Here is a 15346-nt window from a genome sequence, read left to right as displayed (position 1 = left end):
AACCATTATTACTTAGAAAATGCATTTATTTTGTTTCTAGTTAAATTGAGTTCTTTAGATTGGCTCAATAACCTAACCATTTATAACATTGTTTTTGTCTGGAAATGAATTCTGAAATCAGTGTTTGACTTCTAAATATTCTTTTTGTGATACAATTCATTTTTAGTTGGAGACTGACTACAAGTATTTCAAAAGCTATGACTTTCTGTTTTGATTTTAAAACATTTACTTGTTCTGTAATGCATTCATTTTTTAAAATCCATTTCAATGAAATTGTTTAACACCTAGGAGCAAGGTAGTTTGCTAGGTGCTGATAATACAGTAACAAAAACCAAACAGCCCCTGTTCTCAAGGGCTTTACATTCAACTGGGAGAATATAGTTGTATGCAAGAAATTAAATTCAAAAGTATAAGAAATAAATTTCACAGAAAGTGCTAATAAGGGGGTTGGGGAGGATAAGAAAAGAAAAGTCTCAGGTAAGAAGTATATGCTTTGAATGCAGAGGTAAGGAATGCTTATATTCTAGAAATGGGAGAGAAGTCATTCAGCAAGCACCTACTATGTGTCAGGCACTGTGCTAAGTGTTACTGTGGATACCAAAAAAGATAAAAGATAGTCCCTGGCCTTGAGAAGGTCACAAGCTAATGGGGGAAACAGCATACAAACAGCTGTGTGCGTATACAAGCTAACTCTCTACAGGATATAAAAAGGGCAGCACTATGAAATTCAGAGGGATTGGCAATAGCTTCCTGAACAAGGTGAGATTTTAGCTGGAACTCAAAGGAAGCCAGAGTGATGCTGAAGGACTAGGGTGAAGAGGCTGAGTGGAGAGAAGAGGACATGGGACAGTTAATATGGAAGCAGAATGATCAAAAAGGGACAACTGATTGAATGCAGAGGTTGAGAAAGAGGAATATCATGATTCCAAGCTCAAGAACCAATTTGACTAGAAGGATAAAGAAAAACAGAAATGATGAAAACTAGAAGAGGAGGTTGTAAGAAGGGACTTAGAAGTCCCAATAGCCATTAGGTCAACTCTATTGATTTCTGACTTTTCTACATAAAGATAATAATTGAAATCTTGGTTTCAAAAAGGAAAAGGGTTAAGAGAGGACCTAATTCAGAGCCTTGGGAGGATAACCCAACCTTAGTGGGTGGCAGGAAAATCATGAAGGAAATTGAATAGTGATTGGATTGGACTCCTAGGAAGAGAAAGTGATTTTATTACTTTGGGGTGTTCATTTTGAAGACCCACTAAGATATTCAAGATCTAAGAATTTATGTAAATAAAACAAAGTCCATGGGTAGTAGAACTAATGTGGGGAAGTTTTTGTGCTTTTTTTGTGCTTTCAAAACATCTATATATATTAGGAAAGTGGGAACATTTACTGGCTTATGAAAAATTCTATCATATGAGAGAATTAACTGATTTAAAGACTTTATATCTTACTCATTCTGCTACTATACAATTCATCCCATTTAATTTTTTTAATGAGCAGTTCCTTTTTCTTTTTTTCCTTTTCCTCTTCCTCATCCTTAATTAAACCAAAATAAAAGGTAAACCCTTGCAATAAAATATGCACAGTCCAACAAAGAAGATTCTTTATTGGCCATATCCAAAAATGCGTTTCTCATTCTTTGAATCAGTCACCTTTCTTTTAGGGTATTTTTGGTTCTCTGGATTGTGGCTGCCGTATTAAAGAGAATTCTAAGGCCTTGTAAAGTTGTTGTTTTTTAATATAATTTTGTTATTGTATATCAGTGGTTCTCTTGGTTATGTTCACTTCATTCATCATTTCATATATAGGTCATCCCAGGTCCATTTCATCAAACCATTCCATTATTTCTTATGGCATAACATTTCATTACATTCATATAACAATATGTTTAGCTATTTCCTAATAGATGGGCACCCCCTTGGAGTCCAATTATTTTGCTACTACAAAAGAGTGATTACAGATATTTTCCTACCTATCTCTTCCACTTTGGAGTATGTAGCTAGTTAGTAGTACTACTGGATACGTAGGTATACAGTTGAATGATGTTGGGCATAGTTCCAAATTATTTTGCAGAGTGGCTGAGTCAAATCAGAATATCATCAATAGTACATTATAGTATCTACCCATTTTTCAGCATTTATGTTTTCATAGGGATAAAAAATAGTCTGTGGATAACATTTGTATTTGGCTTGACATAACACCAGAAAGTTGTAGGAATAGAAAGTCTAGAGCGGGAAAAATGAATTGTATTTCAGAAAGAATTGAAAATGATAATAGCTGGTTTTCTACACAGTTTGGTGGTTTACAGAGTATTTTATCACTGTTATCTCATTTGGCCACCAAAACAGCTCTATCCCCTTTTTATAAATGAGAAAACTGAGCCGCAGAAATTTTGTAATGCCCAAGATCGCATAGCTAGTAAGTTGCTTGGGATTTAAACCCAGGCCTTTTGATTGGGGGGTTTGGGGGGGGAAGGACACAAAAAACTCAGTCTTTCTACTTTCATCACTGCTGCTTCCAATAAATTTGATGCTTGAAATTTCTTTGTGGTAGTTGCCTCTGTTAGAAATGAATGGTGTTTATGATCCCTACCAAAGAGAAATTACCAAATTGGTATTCAAGCCAATGAGAAAATGGATTACACTAAGACATTAGTTGTCCTGCTGTTAGTGTTTCAGATAATGTCACTGTACCAACAGGAAGAGCAGCTGTTCACTGAAAACTCCCAAGTTCAAGTTTGTTATTGTTTTTGACAAACACTTTACCTGCCTTTTACAATTTTTTCCCTATGAATTATATCAGTATTGAATATAAAAATGGAATTTAAAAGCAGCTTAAGAAATAAATAAGAAAAAATCTTTTAAGACTGGCAAGAAACATTATATTTGGCAGAGAGGAGAAAAAAAATGTAAGAATAATGATATTCTCTTCCTAAAATAACTTATTTCAAATAATGGAAATATAAGCAGATGCTAATTCCTGAATTTTGTTCATTGATTTTCCCCTGCTGTTGACATAAGCTCAGATTTTCATAAGCAAAGAAGGGTTCATTTGATTCCACTATTGTGATGTTTAATAGAGAGTGCTGGATTTCATACATATCTGAGTTCAAATCCCAGTGTATTTATTACAGGTTAGACCCCTAGGCATATACTTTGTGTCTGTATTTAATTCCTTCTTCTATAAAATGAGTGGTTTAGACTTGATAATTCCTTGGAGATCTTTGCAGTTAAAAAACTACAGTTGTATGTCCTGAACTAATATGAAGTTTGCTTCTTCATTGTCAATGAAGAAAGGGTGTACCAAGTCAATTAACATTGAGAGACAGACAGAGAGACAGAGAGACTATATTCATAACTAGTCCTGGCAGAACTTATACTTGTCAACAGCTTGCTATAATACTGTAACAAGCCATTTTTCTTTTGGCAACCTTAATGATTCAAACACAGCTGTGAATTCAAAAGTGAGCAAAAATGGCCATTGAACAGAAACTGTAAAGCCTATGTGCAGTTTTTGGTAGGAAAGGCAAAACCACACTTGAGTCCTTAACTAGTTGTTATATATAAAATAATCAGATTAGCAATACTAACATCCTAATAATAGTAATTATAGCTTGATAGCTGAGGTAATATATAATGAAGCAGTGTGGTGTAATGGAAAACTTATGGCTCAGGAGGCCAGAGACCTGGATTTAAACCCTCCTCTGACATTTACCTCCTGTGTGGTCTTTTCACCTATTTTTAAATCAACTATAGTTGATTTAAAAATGATTGCATTACCTCTCTGGGCCTCAGTTTCCATATCTCTGAAATAGATGAGGAAGTTGTCAATAAATTTCTAAAGTCCCTTTTAGCTTTTAAGTGATTCATGATTCCAGAGATCAAATATAGCTTTCCTATATGATATGTACCCATTTCCATGCGGAGAAAATAGAAATAATAAGTGATTTAAAGAATGCTAAGAAAATGCGAGTAATAGTGATATTAGTATTAATTCTGATATTCTTTAGCAAAAAGTATTGACCTATCAAACATCACGAACAAAATATAAATAAATTTAACAAAAGATTGGATTTTGTGGTTGTACATTTACATTCATTTTGAGAAATAAAATGTTAAGAAACAGACATCAGAGAATAACAAATTTACTTCTTTTAGAGTAATCTATACTTTTTTAGCTTTCTAAAATTGAAGTACATTTAAAATATTACTTACTGATAATTTTTTTTCTTAATAGTGCTGGGCCTAAAGGAGATAACATTTATGAATGGAGATCAACCATACTTGGACCACCAGGTTCTGTATATGAAGGTGGTGTGTTTTTTCTGGATATCACATTTTCATCAGATTATCCATTTAAGCCACCAAAGGTAAGGATCCTTTTAGAATTTGTCTACTCCTCTTTACAAAAGTTATTTCAAAATATCATAGTTGGAATAAGTTGATAAATATGAGTTTTATATAATGAAATTTTAAGGGAGTAATATAGAAACTGCAGAAATCACTTAGGCATGTAGCATTTATTAAGCTTAAAAATGGTTAGAACCAAGAAGCAGACCTGACTGACAGAAACAAAGGAATTGACAAATCACTTATAACCTATATTTATCCCTCAGAACTGCATTATTCATTAAGTATTCATCCACCCAACAAACCAGGATCAAGTCATTCTGCCTGGTGCTGAGAAAGATACAAAAATAAATAAGACATGGTCCCTGCCTTCAAAAATCTTTTAGTTAGAAGAGAGCACATATAATGAGAAAACTCATTTTAAAAATGCAGGGAGGGGCAGCTGGGTAGCTCAGTGGATTGAGAGTCAGGCCTAGAGACAGGAAGTCCTAGGTTCAAATCTGGCCTCAGACACTTCCCAGCTGTGTGACCCTGGGCAAGTCACTCGACCCCCATTGCCCACCCTTACCACTCTTCTACCTATGAGCCAATACATAGAAGTTAAGGGTTTAAAAAAATAAAAATAAAAAAATGCAGGGAGCCATAGTTTTATCCTGCAGTAAGCATGTTCTTTATCTTGTTTAAACAAAATATTGTCATAGAAAAACCACCACACTACCTCATTGTCCCTGAAATCAATTTCCATATGAATTTTAGGAGGAAAATAAACAGAAGAGGGGAGGGAATGGCATTGAACCATTATCAGGAAAAAAGAAAAACATGTGGAGTTCAGTTTGTACCTCTGTATAGAGCTCTAACACTTTCAAACTGAAAACAGGTAAAATCAGCGAGTAAAAGCTTGCAGAGAGGCTTCAAATAGTAGGAAGTTTGGAGAACAGGAGGTCTCTTACAACTTTGTTTTGTTCATTCGCTTCGGTTGTGTCCAACTCTTTGTAACTTCATTTAGGGGTTTTCTTGGGAAAGATGCTGGAATGATTTGCCGTTTCCTTTTCCACACAGGGCTTAATAAGGCACACAGGGTTAAGTGACTTGCTAAAGGGTCACATGAATAGTGTCTGAGGCCAGATTTAAAACTTAGATCTTCCTGACTCCAGGCATGATGCTATATCTACTGAGCCATCTAGCTGACCCCTTTCTGGTTTAGATCTGTGATTCGTAAGCTTAATATTTTAGGTGGAAAATCCTAAATTATGGTCAGTAGCATTATTTAAGAGGTGATATAAAAGCAGGTACCTTGACATTTATTTCTTTTAAACATTTATTCCTTATACTTCTGTCCTCTTTAACATCAGTATAGAGATTTCATGTGTTCTTAATTTTTTGAATAGTTTGTTTTTGCCTCTAGTTAAGTTTGAGTAGGGTTTCTGTTATCTGAAAACACAATTAGCACCACTAAAAACTGCTCACAAGTTTTCTGGGGCCCTACCAAGCCCCTACCACACTGCCTGAGAAATTCAACCTTCTAGAATAGAATTAGTGTTCCTATAGTAACATCTCTAATTGTCCAAAAACCCAAATGGTAACTGCTTAGATCCTTCTACCCATCAGCCTTTGAAAGCAGTACAATATTAATGTACCATACAATATAAGACAAGCCAGACCTTAAGAAAATAAGCCTAGGAAAATATTGGATTATTGACATTTATTTCTACAAGCTCTGTTTCTTTAAGTAGAAATTGAGTTATTGATGTTGAAAGGTCAATAAAAAATTTCTTGCTGAACAAAATTTTACAAGTGAGAAAGAAAAATATTTTGTAGAAAAAATGATTTTTTTCACTTTGTATTTCAACACCTCTAAACCACCCACCGAAAACCAAATCAAGGGACTTAAGAGTTAGCAGTAGATAGAATCCTGACTGATATTACCTGTGTGACTTTGAGCTTTAGTTTCCTCATCTGTAAAATGAGGATGTTGGACAAGATGATTTCTGAGGACGTTTCTAGTCCTATCATCCTCCCATACTTGGTGCATTTTATGTAGATTCTACTGCACATCTATATCATCATTAATCATCCCTTGTTGTTTTTTAAAGTAAAGTGCAGTCATTTTTTCCTCATTCTCTTATTGAATCACTCTGATCCCCTTGGTAAAACTCATTATTTTAAGTGAGAGTTTCTGACAGTTTGAGCTGATGGATGAAAACTCAGTGTAATTCTTTTTTTTTATTCTCTTGTATGTTTGGTAGCATCATTTCTCTGTATTGCTGAATTCCAATATATATCTAAATTTAGGCAAAGTATTGAAACTTCCCCAAAGATATGTAAATATTACTCAGAAAAACTAGTCAATTAACTATTGGCAACTAGAAGGACCGAAAAATTACCATATATATGCCATATTAAAGCCTTCCTTAAACCAAGATTAATGACACTTTCCTTTTATATCATTGTTTGTAGTCAGCTTTTAATACTGTGCCTACGAATAATCCCCATCCTCTGGGATCTACCTCTCACCCACCCTACCACCATTTCTTATGCCTTCCCTCTTCTTCCCACACACTCATTCCCAAAGGATGCTTCTTTGTCTTTATAGAAGTTTTCTTTACTTCGTCTCTACAATTTTAGCCTTCCTTCACACTCTCAGTCTTATATGACAGGGAGCCATCTGAGGGAATGCAGATGGGCAGATAGAAGCAGAGAAATAGGCAAGCAGCCATTTCTAGAACCACTTCTTTAAGCCTCACTATGGTGCTTTTAAATCATTTTGTCATGTTGACAAGAGATGGGCACCGTTGATGATATTCTTTGCTCCTGGAAGACCTAATGGCAACAGTCTTTTTAGGTGATGGGTTTGCTAATTAAGGACATTGTGTTTGCCTTCCTGCTCCTCGAATTATGGTTTTCTAAAGGAGACCACAAGGGTTGGGCACACACAGAGGTAAACAAAGTGCCTTGGGTTTCCTCCATTTGCCCTTCCAACTTTTTATACAAACTGTTTCAACTCCTTTTGGCTCTATTTAATTTTTCCCTGTCATCTAGTTCAAAGTTCTGTCTACAAGGTATTACTTAAATAAGTAATACTGGCTGAATTAACCAAAAAAAGCAAGTGTTTCTAGTATGATATAGACCAGTTGCTCTATATCAAGAAGGGAGTCCCTAGGTGAATGTTCTACTGTTTGGTATTTTTATAATCGCTGTGATAGTACTCTTCTTTATTACTGCTGATAATCGAGAGTTTGAGGTTTCTGTTATGAAGAATGAATTTTTATTCCATTTTCACTGTTGACTATCTTTAGGTTACTTTCCGTACCAGAATTTATCACTGCAACATCAACAGTCAGGGCGTCATCTGTCTGGATATTCTTAAAGACAACTGGAGTCCTGCTCTGACTATTTCAAAGGTTTTGCTGTCTATTTGTTCCCTCTTGACAGATTGCAACCCTGGTAAGTGAATCCTAACAAGCATAAAGTAAGATTGCCCAAACCACCAACCCTATGTCTTTCCCAAGCCTAAATCTTAAATGTGGAATGAAAATTAAGCAGCTGTCAGTGAATAGAAGAAATAATGAGAAAACTATTAGTATAAATTTCTGTTTTTATTTCCATCGTTAGTTTGGTAGCATTTTTAAAAAAGCAATTCCATTCACTCTTGGAGTTTTACTCTTTCCCATAATCTCTTGGGTTTCATTGCTTGTCACTTATAAGAGGACAAAAGCAGTGTCTCTTTTCTCCTGATCCCCCTGTCCTTTAAGTCAATCATTTATGAATGAGTAAAGGAATTTTCCTATTGTTTCTTTCTTGGTAGAAGTAGTCAATTGTGCTGAATGGGCACATGAAAATAAATTGTTGCTAGTGAGGGAGTTGTATTCTGGTACAAACCACATTATGACAGGAGTAAATTCACATTGTTAAGTTTAAAGGTTTATATATTCATAAATGCACACAGCTATCACATCTTTTTTTTTTTCTTAATAAAGATAGTTCTACATCTATTGAGATGGTAGTCTTTGTTTCAGTTGAGCTACTTGGCATTTGGCTTGTTCTATCATACTTAGCAGAGCTATTAACTAACATGGCTGAAACGGATAACTTGTCAAGCCATCGGAGATAACCTGATGTTCCACATATACCCTTTGAAACATAGTGGCAAGCAATAAATATTCATCTCAAGTGGATAGAAATGCCTGATATTCTTTGATCGTAGATGGCAGATTTAAAGTCAAATAATAAAATGATGTTGGTTGTTATTCTTATTAATAGCATTCCAGAGCATTAGCCTTTTAAGGCCTGTTAATGATAGCTTCTCCTTGAAATCTATTAACAAAGAATTTGGGGGAGAGAGGGAGAAGAGAGTAATCAGCCAATCATATGATATTTGCAATCATTTGTCCTTTTTTTTTTTTTTTTAAACCCTTATCTTCTGATATTTGAATACTTGGTTCCAAAGCAGAAGAGCAGTAAGAGCTTGGCAGTGATGGTTAAGTGACTTGCCCAGGGTCACACAGCTAGGAAGTGTCTGGGGCCAGATTTGAACCTAGGACCTCCCATCTCTAGACCTGCCTCTCAATCCTTTGAGCCACCCAGCTAGCCCCCCACCCCCACCCCCCGCCCCTTTTTGTTTTTTTGGCTTTTTAAAAAAAAAAATACTCTTGCCATTTTAATGAGTTGCTACTGATAAATACAGCCCTTTCATTTGTGAGAGAATGGTACACTACTCTCTAAAGACCTAATGTCATATTTTCTGATCTTTCTTCTTCCCTTTTTAGCTGATCCTCTGGTTGGAAGCATAGCCACTCAGTATTTGACCAACAGAGCAGAACATGACAGGATAGCCAGACAGTGGACCAAGAGATACGCAACATAAATGGCGTCTCTTTTGTGCAGTGCGAAGAAGCAGGAGGCCTCTTTACACTGTGCAGCAAATCTTTATAGCCTTTACAATACGGACTTCTGTGTATATGTTATACTGATTCTACTCTCTGCTTTTATCCTTTGAAGACTGGGAGACTGCCCAAAAAGGTAAATGCTATCACGAGTAGAACTTTGTAGCTGTAGATTAGTTATGTTTAAAATGCCTACTTGCAAGTCTTGCTTCTTTGGGATATCAAAATGTATTTTGTGATGTACTAAGGATACTGTTCCTGAAGTCTACCAAATATTATAGTGCATTTTAGCCTAATTCATTATCTGTATGAAGTTATTAAAGTAGATGTAGATGACTAGAAATTATGTCATTTGTATTAAACCCAGATCTATTTCCAATTATGTGGTACATGCTGTTGTGGACAATGTTTTACCTTTTACCTTTGTCAGTTTGTATTGAAAGGATTTCCTTTTACCCTTTGTAGCTCAGAGAGCGAGCACCTAATGTATCATCTCAAACACAATAAACATGTTCCCGGAGGTGTAGTTTCCTTGTCGTAATGTTCTAAGATAATCTTGAAGGGATTTATATATCAACAGTAGATACATCTGGTATATTTATGGGCAAGATAAAAATGCTGGACTCACTATTAAGTGCTAATTGTGGAACCTTAAATATTTAATTTTTATTAAACCTAATTGAAAGTATAAACTTGCTCCCCTGAGTTATAATGAGCTTAACCTGCAATTACTGGAGGGTCTTTGGACTATCTTGGATTGTATAAAAAGCCCTAATGCAGGCTAAAAGAAATCAAACATCTTAAATAACTCAGGTTGCTTGTAATATAAATCATATAGTTTCAGAGTTGAAAGGGATGTTAGGGTTCATATATATTCTAGTGATGTCATTTAAATAGAAAGGCAGACCACTAAACTGTATATATGAATCCCTGTGGGCTGCATATTGACTTAGAAACCACAAATTATCATTTTTGATATTTTAGTGAGTTTTATTTAATTTGTTAAATATTTCCCAGTTTTATTTTACTCTGGCTCAGACCTCACTTGGTAGGGCTGTGGGCCAGTGAAGACACAGTATATGGCAGACATTCCTTCATTTTGTAGATGAGGAAACTGAGGTTCTAAGATTTGAAGTGATGTGCTTAAATTGTAACAGGTAGGTAGTGGCAGAGCCAGGACTACCTTTCGATGCTTTTCATTCCAAGTCTTAATACAGAGCTCTTTCTACTATAACCTATTGCCTTTGGAGTTTTTTGTTTCTGGATTGATATCTATCCATCCTTGGTCAATTCATATCAATAATATTAGCTATTGCTATTACATGATTGCAATAGAGCTCTCTTATATTTTCTTGTAAGTGGGTTTTTTTTTCCCTTCTAATTTTGATTCTACTGCTGGACTTGAATTTTCATAGAATACATTAATTCTTAATATTAATTTCAGCAGAAATACTCCCCCAGGACAAAGTTAAACAAAATTTGATTAGTTACTAAGGTAGAATGATTTGTAGAATTAGTGTGGAGACGCACATATTAATACTACATTTTTTTCCTTCAAAATTTCATTTCAGTGTTTTTAAGTGTCACAATCCTATCTATCTCATGGTGATAGTTATTACCAATCAGGGATTTCATGCTTTTGTTGCAGTTTTCACAATTGGACTGTAGGATTAAGAAAATTCCATTTTGGGACTAGTATAAATTTTGAAGTATTATTATCTAATGACATAATTGGAATTCCCAAATGATTTTATAAATGTCCCTTCTCCAGTTACTAAATACAACCTCCAGATTGGAAATTTCTTGCATAAAGTTCATGATACGTAGCTTGAAAATTAATTCAGGGTCCAAAAAGTCTCTTCTTAGTTGTGTGCACTATCACTAGTAAACACAGTGCCTCTAAGTGTACATGGAAAATAATTTTGTTAAACTAGAAAAGTCTCAGTATGTAAAGATGAAATTATACTTTTGTGTCTAGCTTTCATGAAAACCTTCTTTCCTAAGGGAAATAGGTTAAAAAATAAATAGACTTGTGTTGTACTTGTGTACTCAAAGTTGGTTCTCCGAAAATCCTTGAGCATATAGCTGTGGGGAGGAATGAAAAAGATACTTTTGAGCTCCTGCTCACTTTGTACCAGTAGATTTTTTTTCCCCATTCACCAAAAAATGAGATATTTGACCCTTGCTACCTTCTACTATACTACTGCCCATGCCTGTGCCCATTTCCCAGGAAATATGAGAACAAAGCAAGTGCATGATTTGGTGTATGCAACTTTCTGTGCAGAAAGGTAAGTTTTGGGTTAGAAAGTTGTTGAGGGTTTTTTTTTTTAAGACTAGTTTAAGCATAATGCACTCCCTTCCACCCTTACCCTCACCCCCAACTGGTGAGAATGAGATTATTTCAAGATAAAGGTATTTACAAATCACATGCAGTGCCTAATTGGTTAACTATTTCACATCAGCTTTTTGAAATTTCAGATTCTTCCTTCTCTTTCATTTTGGACCCCCAAATAAGTTTTTAGCAGGTATTGCTAGAAATAAAACTAGAGAGTATTTAATCACCGTGTAAACTTTGCCTACACTTACTAGAAACAAAGTTCGCAAGATGTTTTAAAAGTTGTAGCGTCCCTCAACATGGTCATTGCCTGATGAGTTCACATTATATCATATGCCTGTATTACTCATTACAGTTCCTTCCTTGTGAAGGATAGCTTGGAATGCACCTGGAATTTAGACCTGGCTCTGCTTGGTAACTTTAATAAATTAATCTCTCTGTTCCTTAGTTTCATCTACTGAAAAAAGAATGTGTAAGTTCTTTCTAACTTACCACATTCTGTGATTTCATTAGTTACAACAACAGAAGTAAAACCTCAGTGAAATAACATTATTACTAGATTTATTTTATACTTCTGAGGGTTCCATCTTAGGAAAGCTTTGAAAGAGATGTCATCAAGCTGGTATCTAGCTCTATGTAAAGCTGTTTTGTTAATAAACATCACTAAAGGTTGAATAAGCAAAAGATATAATTCGTACCATATATTAGTTGCTTTTATAGCATCATCAACTAACTTTTATTGAACATACTTTTTGAAGCTTTGTTCCAAACTTGCCTGTTTTCTGTATAAACTTAATTAATATCATAATATTAATTTGTATCTTGGCAACCTTTCAGTCAAAAATTAGTTTTTCTTTTAAGAAATTCACTTATGTTCTATTATCTCAGAAAGAATTTTTTTTAAATGACAAGCTCACTTATTTCTAGTGGCTATAAAGAATCTTCACTTTCCTCCTATAAGAATACAGAAAGTTTCCTTACATCATAGTTATCAGGGGTCACAGGAATTTTTAGTTTATTTGTTTTTTTATTTGATAAATTATTTGAGAGATAAATTTATCATGTAGCCATGAATTTCCATACTTTTTACCTTTTTTAACTTTGTGCCTTTTAATAGAATTTATATGGCAATTAATGTTGGTTTGAGTAAAGATTGTTACAAACATTTGAAAATGACAATAATTTGTTTACCCAACTGCCAAATATTAATCCACAAACTTTTGTTTTGTGGATTAAGTCAAATATTCAATAACAAATACATTCTTTTTTTCCTCCCAGAGACTTATCAGGGTATCCTACTGTTTTGTAATCACTGATAGTTATGAAATACATCAGTGTATTAAAATTTACGTGAGCTTTACATTTACAATAGGATGTAAATATGTTGTCCTTTGTAATAAGGAACTTTGAAGTTTTATTTTCTGATATTAAAGATGTTTATAGGGCCTTGAGTTAATATTCTAAATTGTCAATGTTTGGTTTGTTCATCACAATATAAAGTGACCACTCAACTATACATTTTGAGCATAAGTCCTACTGTTTAACAGATTTCCAACTAACTTACTGTGCTATCAGCATGTGATAGAGACTTACTTAATATATACTTATGTTGTGTCCCTGGACAGAATTTTAATGACATGACCTGGAACATCATGAATTGATTTTTTTTTACACCAATGCAAATTAAAAAATAAATTCCATGATAATTCTTTGATAATTATACAATGCATTATCATTTTTCAATTAGCAGTGCTTTTATAGTTGCATTGATTATGTAAACAAATCCATTTACTTCTTGTCTAAACAAATTACTGGATATTTTGTTAATGTATTTTCTCAATAGTAAAAAAAAAAATGATGACATTATTGTCTTAGGTGAGAAGAAATGAGTCCTGCAGACTTTTAAAGCAGTTTATCTCCCTTTTATTATGTAAATCCTTTACCCACTTATATGGCCTACTTCCCTGTTACAAGCTCTCCCCCCACCTCCCAACATCTAATAAGATGCATTTGCTGAGTAGCTAGTATCTCTTTCAAAATCATTGTGGAAAAGAGTGATTGGTTTGCCAGCTTTATATTGGCAGTCCTGGAAGGACCTTCTGATGTGACTTTGCAAGCAAAAATTTGCTAGAACATTTAGAATTGACAAGTAGAGCCTGCCATCCTTGACAGGAATGAAGGAAATCATGCCAGCCACACTACACAACACATGATTTTACAATTTACCTGTTCTCTCACCCGTCCTTATTAAAGTTTCCATCATTTGGAACACCATCAGTACCACAGGGAGAGATTGAGAGAGAGAAAGGGGGGGAGAGAGAGAGAGAGAGAGAGAGAGAGAGAGAGAGAGAGAGAGAGAGAGAGAGAGAGAGAGAGAGACTGACTTAACCTGTCAGCAGAAGTCTCCTGTCTTAGAAGGCCAGGCCCCCATAGGGATATATCCATGATATAAACACTCTTAGTTTAACAATACACTACAATGTAGGACTCGAAAATTGAGGATAAATCTTGAAATTTTTTTAACAAGTTATTTTTTCAAACTATGTAGACTTCATCTACCATTGTTGGCAAATTTTAACACATTTCTAGGGCCATAAGCTATTGCAGTCAAACAGAAGGGCATTATACATACATCCTAATTTGACTTTCTCACATTATATAACAAGTCAGTATGATTAAATTAGTATCATAATTCAGTACTTGGGCCTGCGTACAGAATCTTGATCTTTTGTAACAGCTAGAACAATTCTTCAAAAGCTAAATTGTTTGAATTGTTTTGATGTTCATAAGGAAATATATTTAGAGAAATACAGATTACCATCTTCCAATAAAAGTGACCTTATGCTCAACTATGAGAATCAAATAGAAGGAGTTAAAAACAATCACCCAAGTCACCTCAGTTGATTGTATTGAGTGATTTTTAAAATTCTGCTAAGATAGATCTCGTCTCCATTATCCCTGAAGGCCATAGTTCATAATTCTCGCTAACATAGATCAAGCAGCTATACAATACCTATCCAATTCTATATCACATCATGGTTATTTGTGTGTGGTTTTATCAGCCTTGATAAACTGTAAGCAACTTGAAAAGGGACTGTTTCTTGTACTTTTTAAAATTTCCTTGCAGTCCTAGCATTATACCATGCCCATCATGTTCCATAAATGTTTGGTGAATAAATGAATGAAGCTCTGTTTCAGTATTTAAGCAAATTTCTTTCAGAGAAGTTGAGTTGGAAGAGGCATTAGAGGTCATTTATTTCATGCAATGCGATGTATGAATTCTTATGATCATCCAGTCCTTTCTGCTTGAATACTTCCAGTGACAGAAAACTCACTCTCCTATCTGGCAACACTTTGTATTTGGGTGGTACATTATCGGTTCTTACAAGGGCACTTATTTTGTAGCACTTTCAAGGGCTGCTTTTGTCCAGTCCTTCAGGAGTGAATGTTTTCTCAAAGCAGTAGTGGTAGTGACAAATGAGTCAAGAACATAAGTCAAAGCTTTCCAGTCATTCCACAAGAATATTACCAGCTTCTCAAAGTTGTGATCCATTTAACCTTGTTAATGGCCATGTTAAGTTTTCAAACAACAGAGAGTGGGGTTATTTAAGATACTTGGTTGGGCTCACCAAGTATTTTGTGAATTGATATACTTCCCACTTCAGGACAGATGGTGTATTGCTTCTGTGCCTGGGAACATTTGGCAGTGCTAAAATTGAGAGCCTTCTGTTCAAACTAAAATAACTCAGTGGCAAGTGGGCAATTTAGTACAATCTTTT

At 34.7% G+C, this 15346-nt stretch overlaps 1 protein-coding gene across 2 annotated transcripts in view; it reads left to right on the top strand.

Moving 5' to 3' along the window:
- Nucleotides 1-15346, top strand: part of UBE2E3 (ubiquitin conjugating enzyme E2 E3) — a 196955-nt gene that overhangs the window by 90661 nt on the left and 90948 nt on the right. Inside the window, exons 3-5 of one of the 2 annotated variants that reach the window (XM_044669737.1) lie at nt 4237-4369; nt 7646-7793; nt 9116-9752. In XM_044669737.1, coding sequence (XP_044525672.1) covers nt 4237-4369; nt 7646-7793; nt 9116-9213 — 379 coding nt within the window. In that variant the 3' untranslated portion in view covers nt 9214-9752. Of the gene's footprint in view, nt 1-4236; nt 4370-7645; nt 7794-9115; nt 9753-15346 lie in introns of those variants that run through there. The other variant, XR_006505806.1, reaches the window with a different exon arrangement.

Source organism: Gracilinanus agilis, chromosome 3, assembly GCF_016433145.1.
Source record: "Gracilinanus agilis isolate LMUSP501 chromosome 3, AgileGrace, whole genome shotgun sequence".
NCBI lineage: Eukaryota > Metazoa > Chordata > Mammalia > Didelphimorphia > Didelphidae > Gracilinanus > Gracilinanus agilis.
This window is presented reverse-complemented; position numbering and strand designations above follow the sequence as displayed.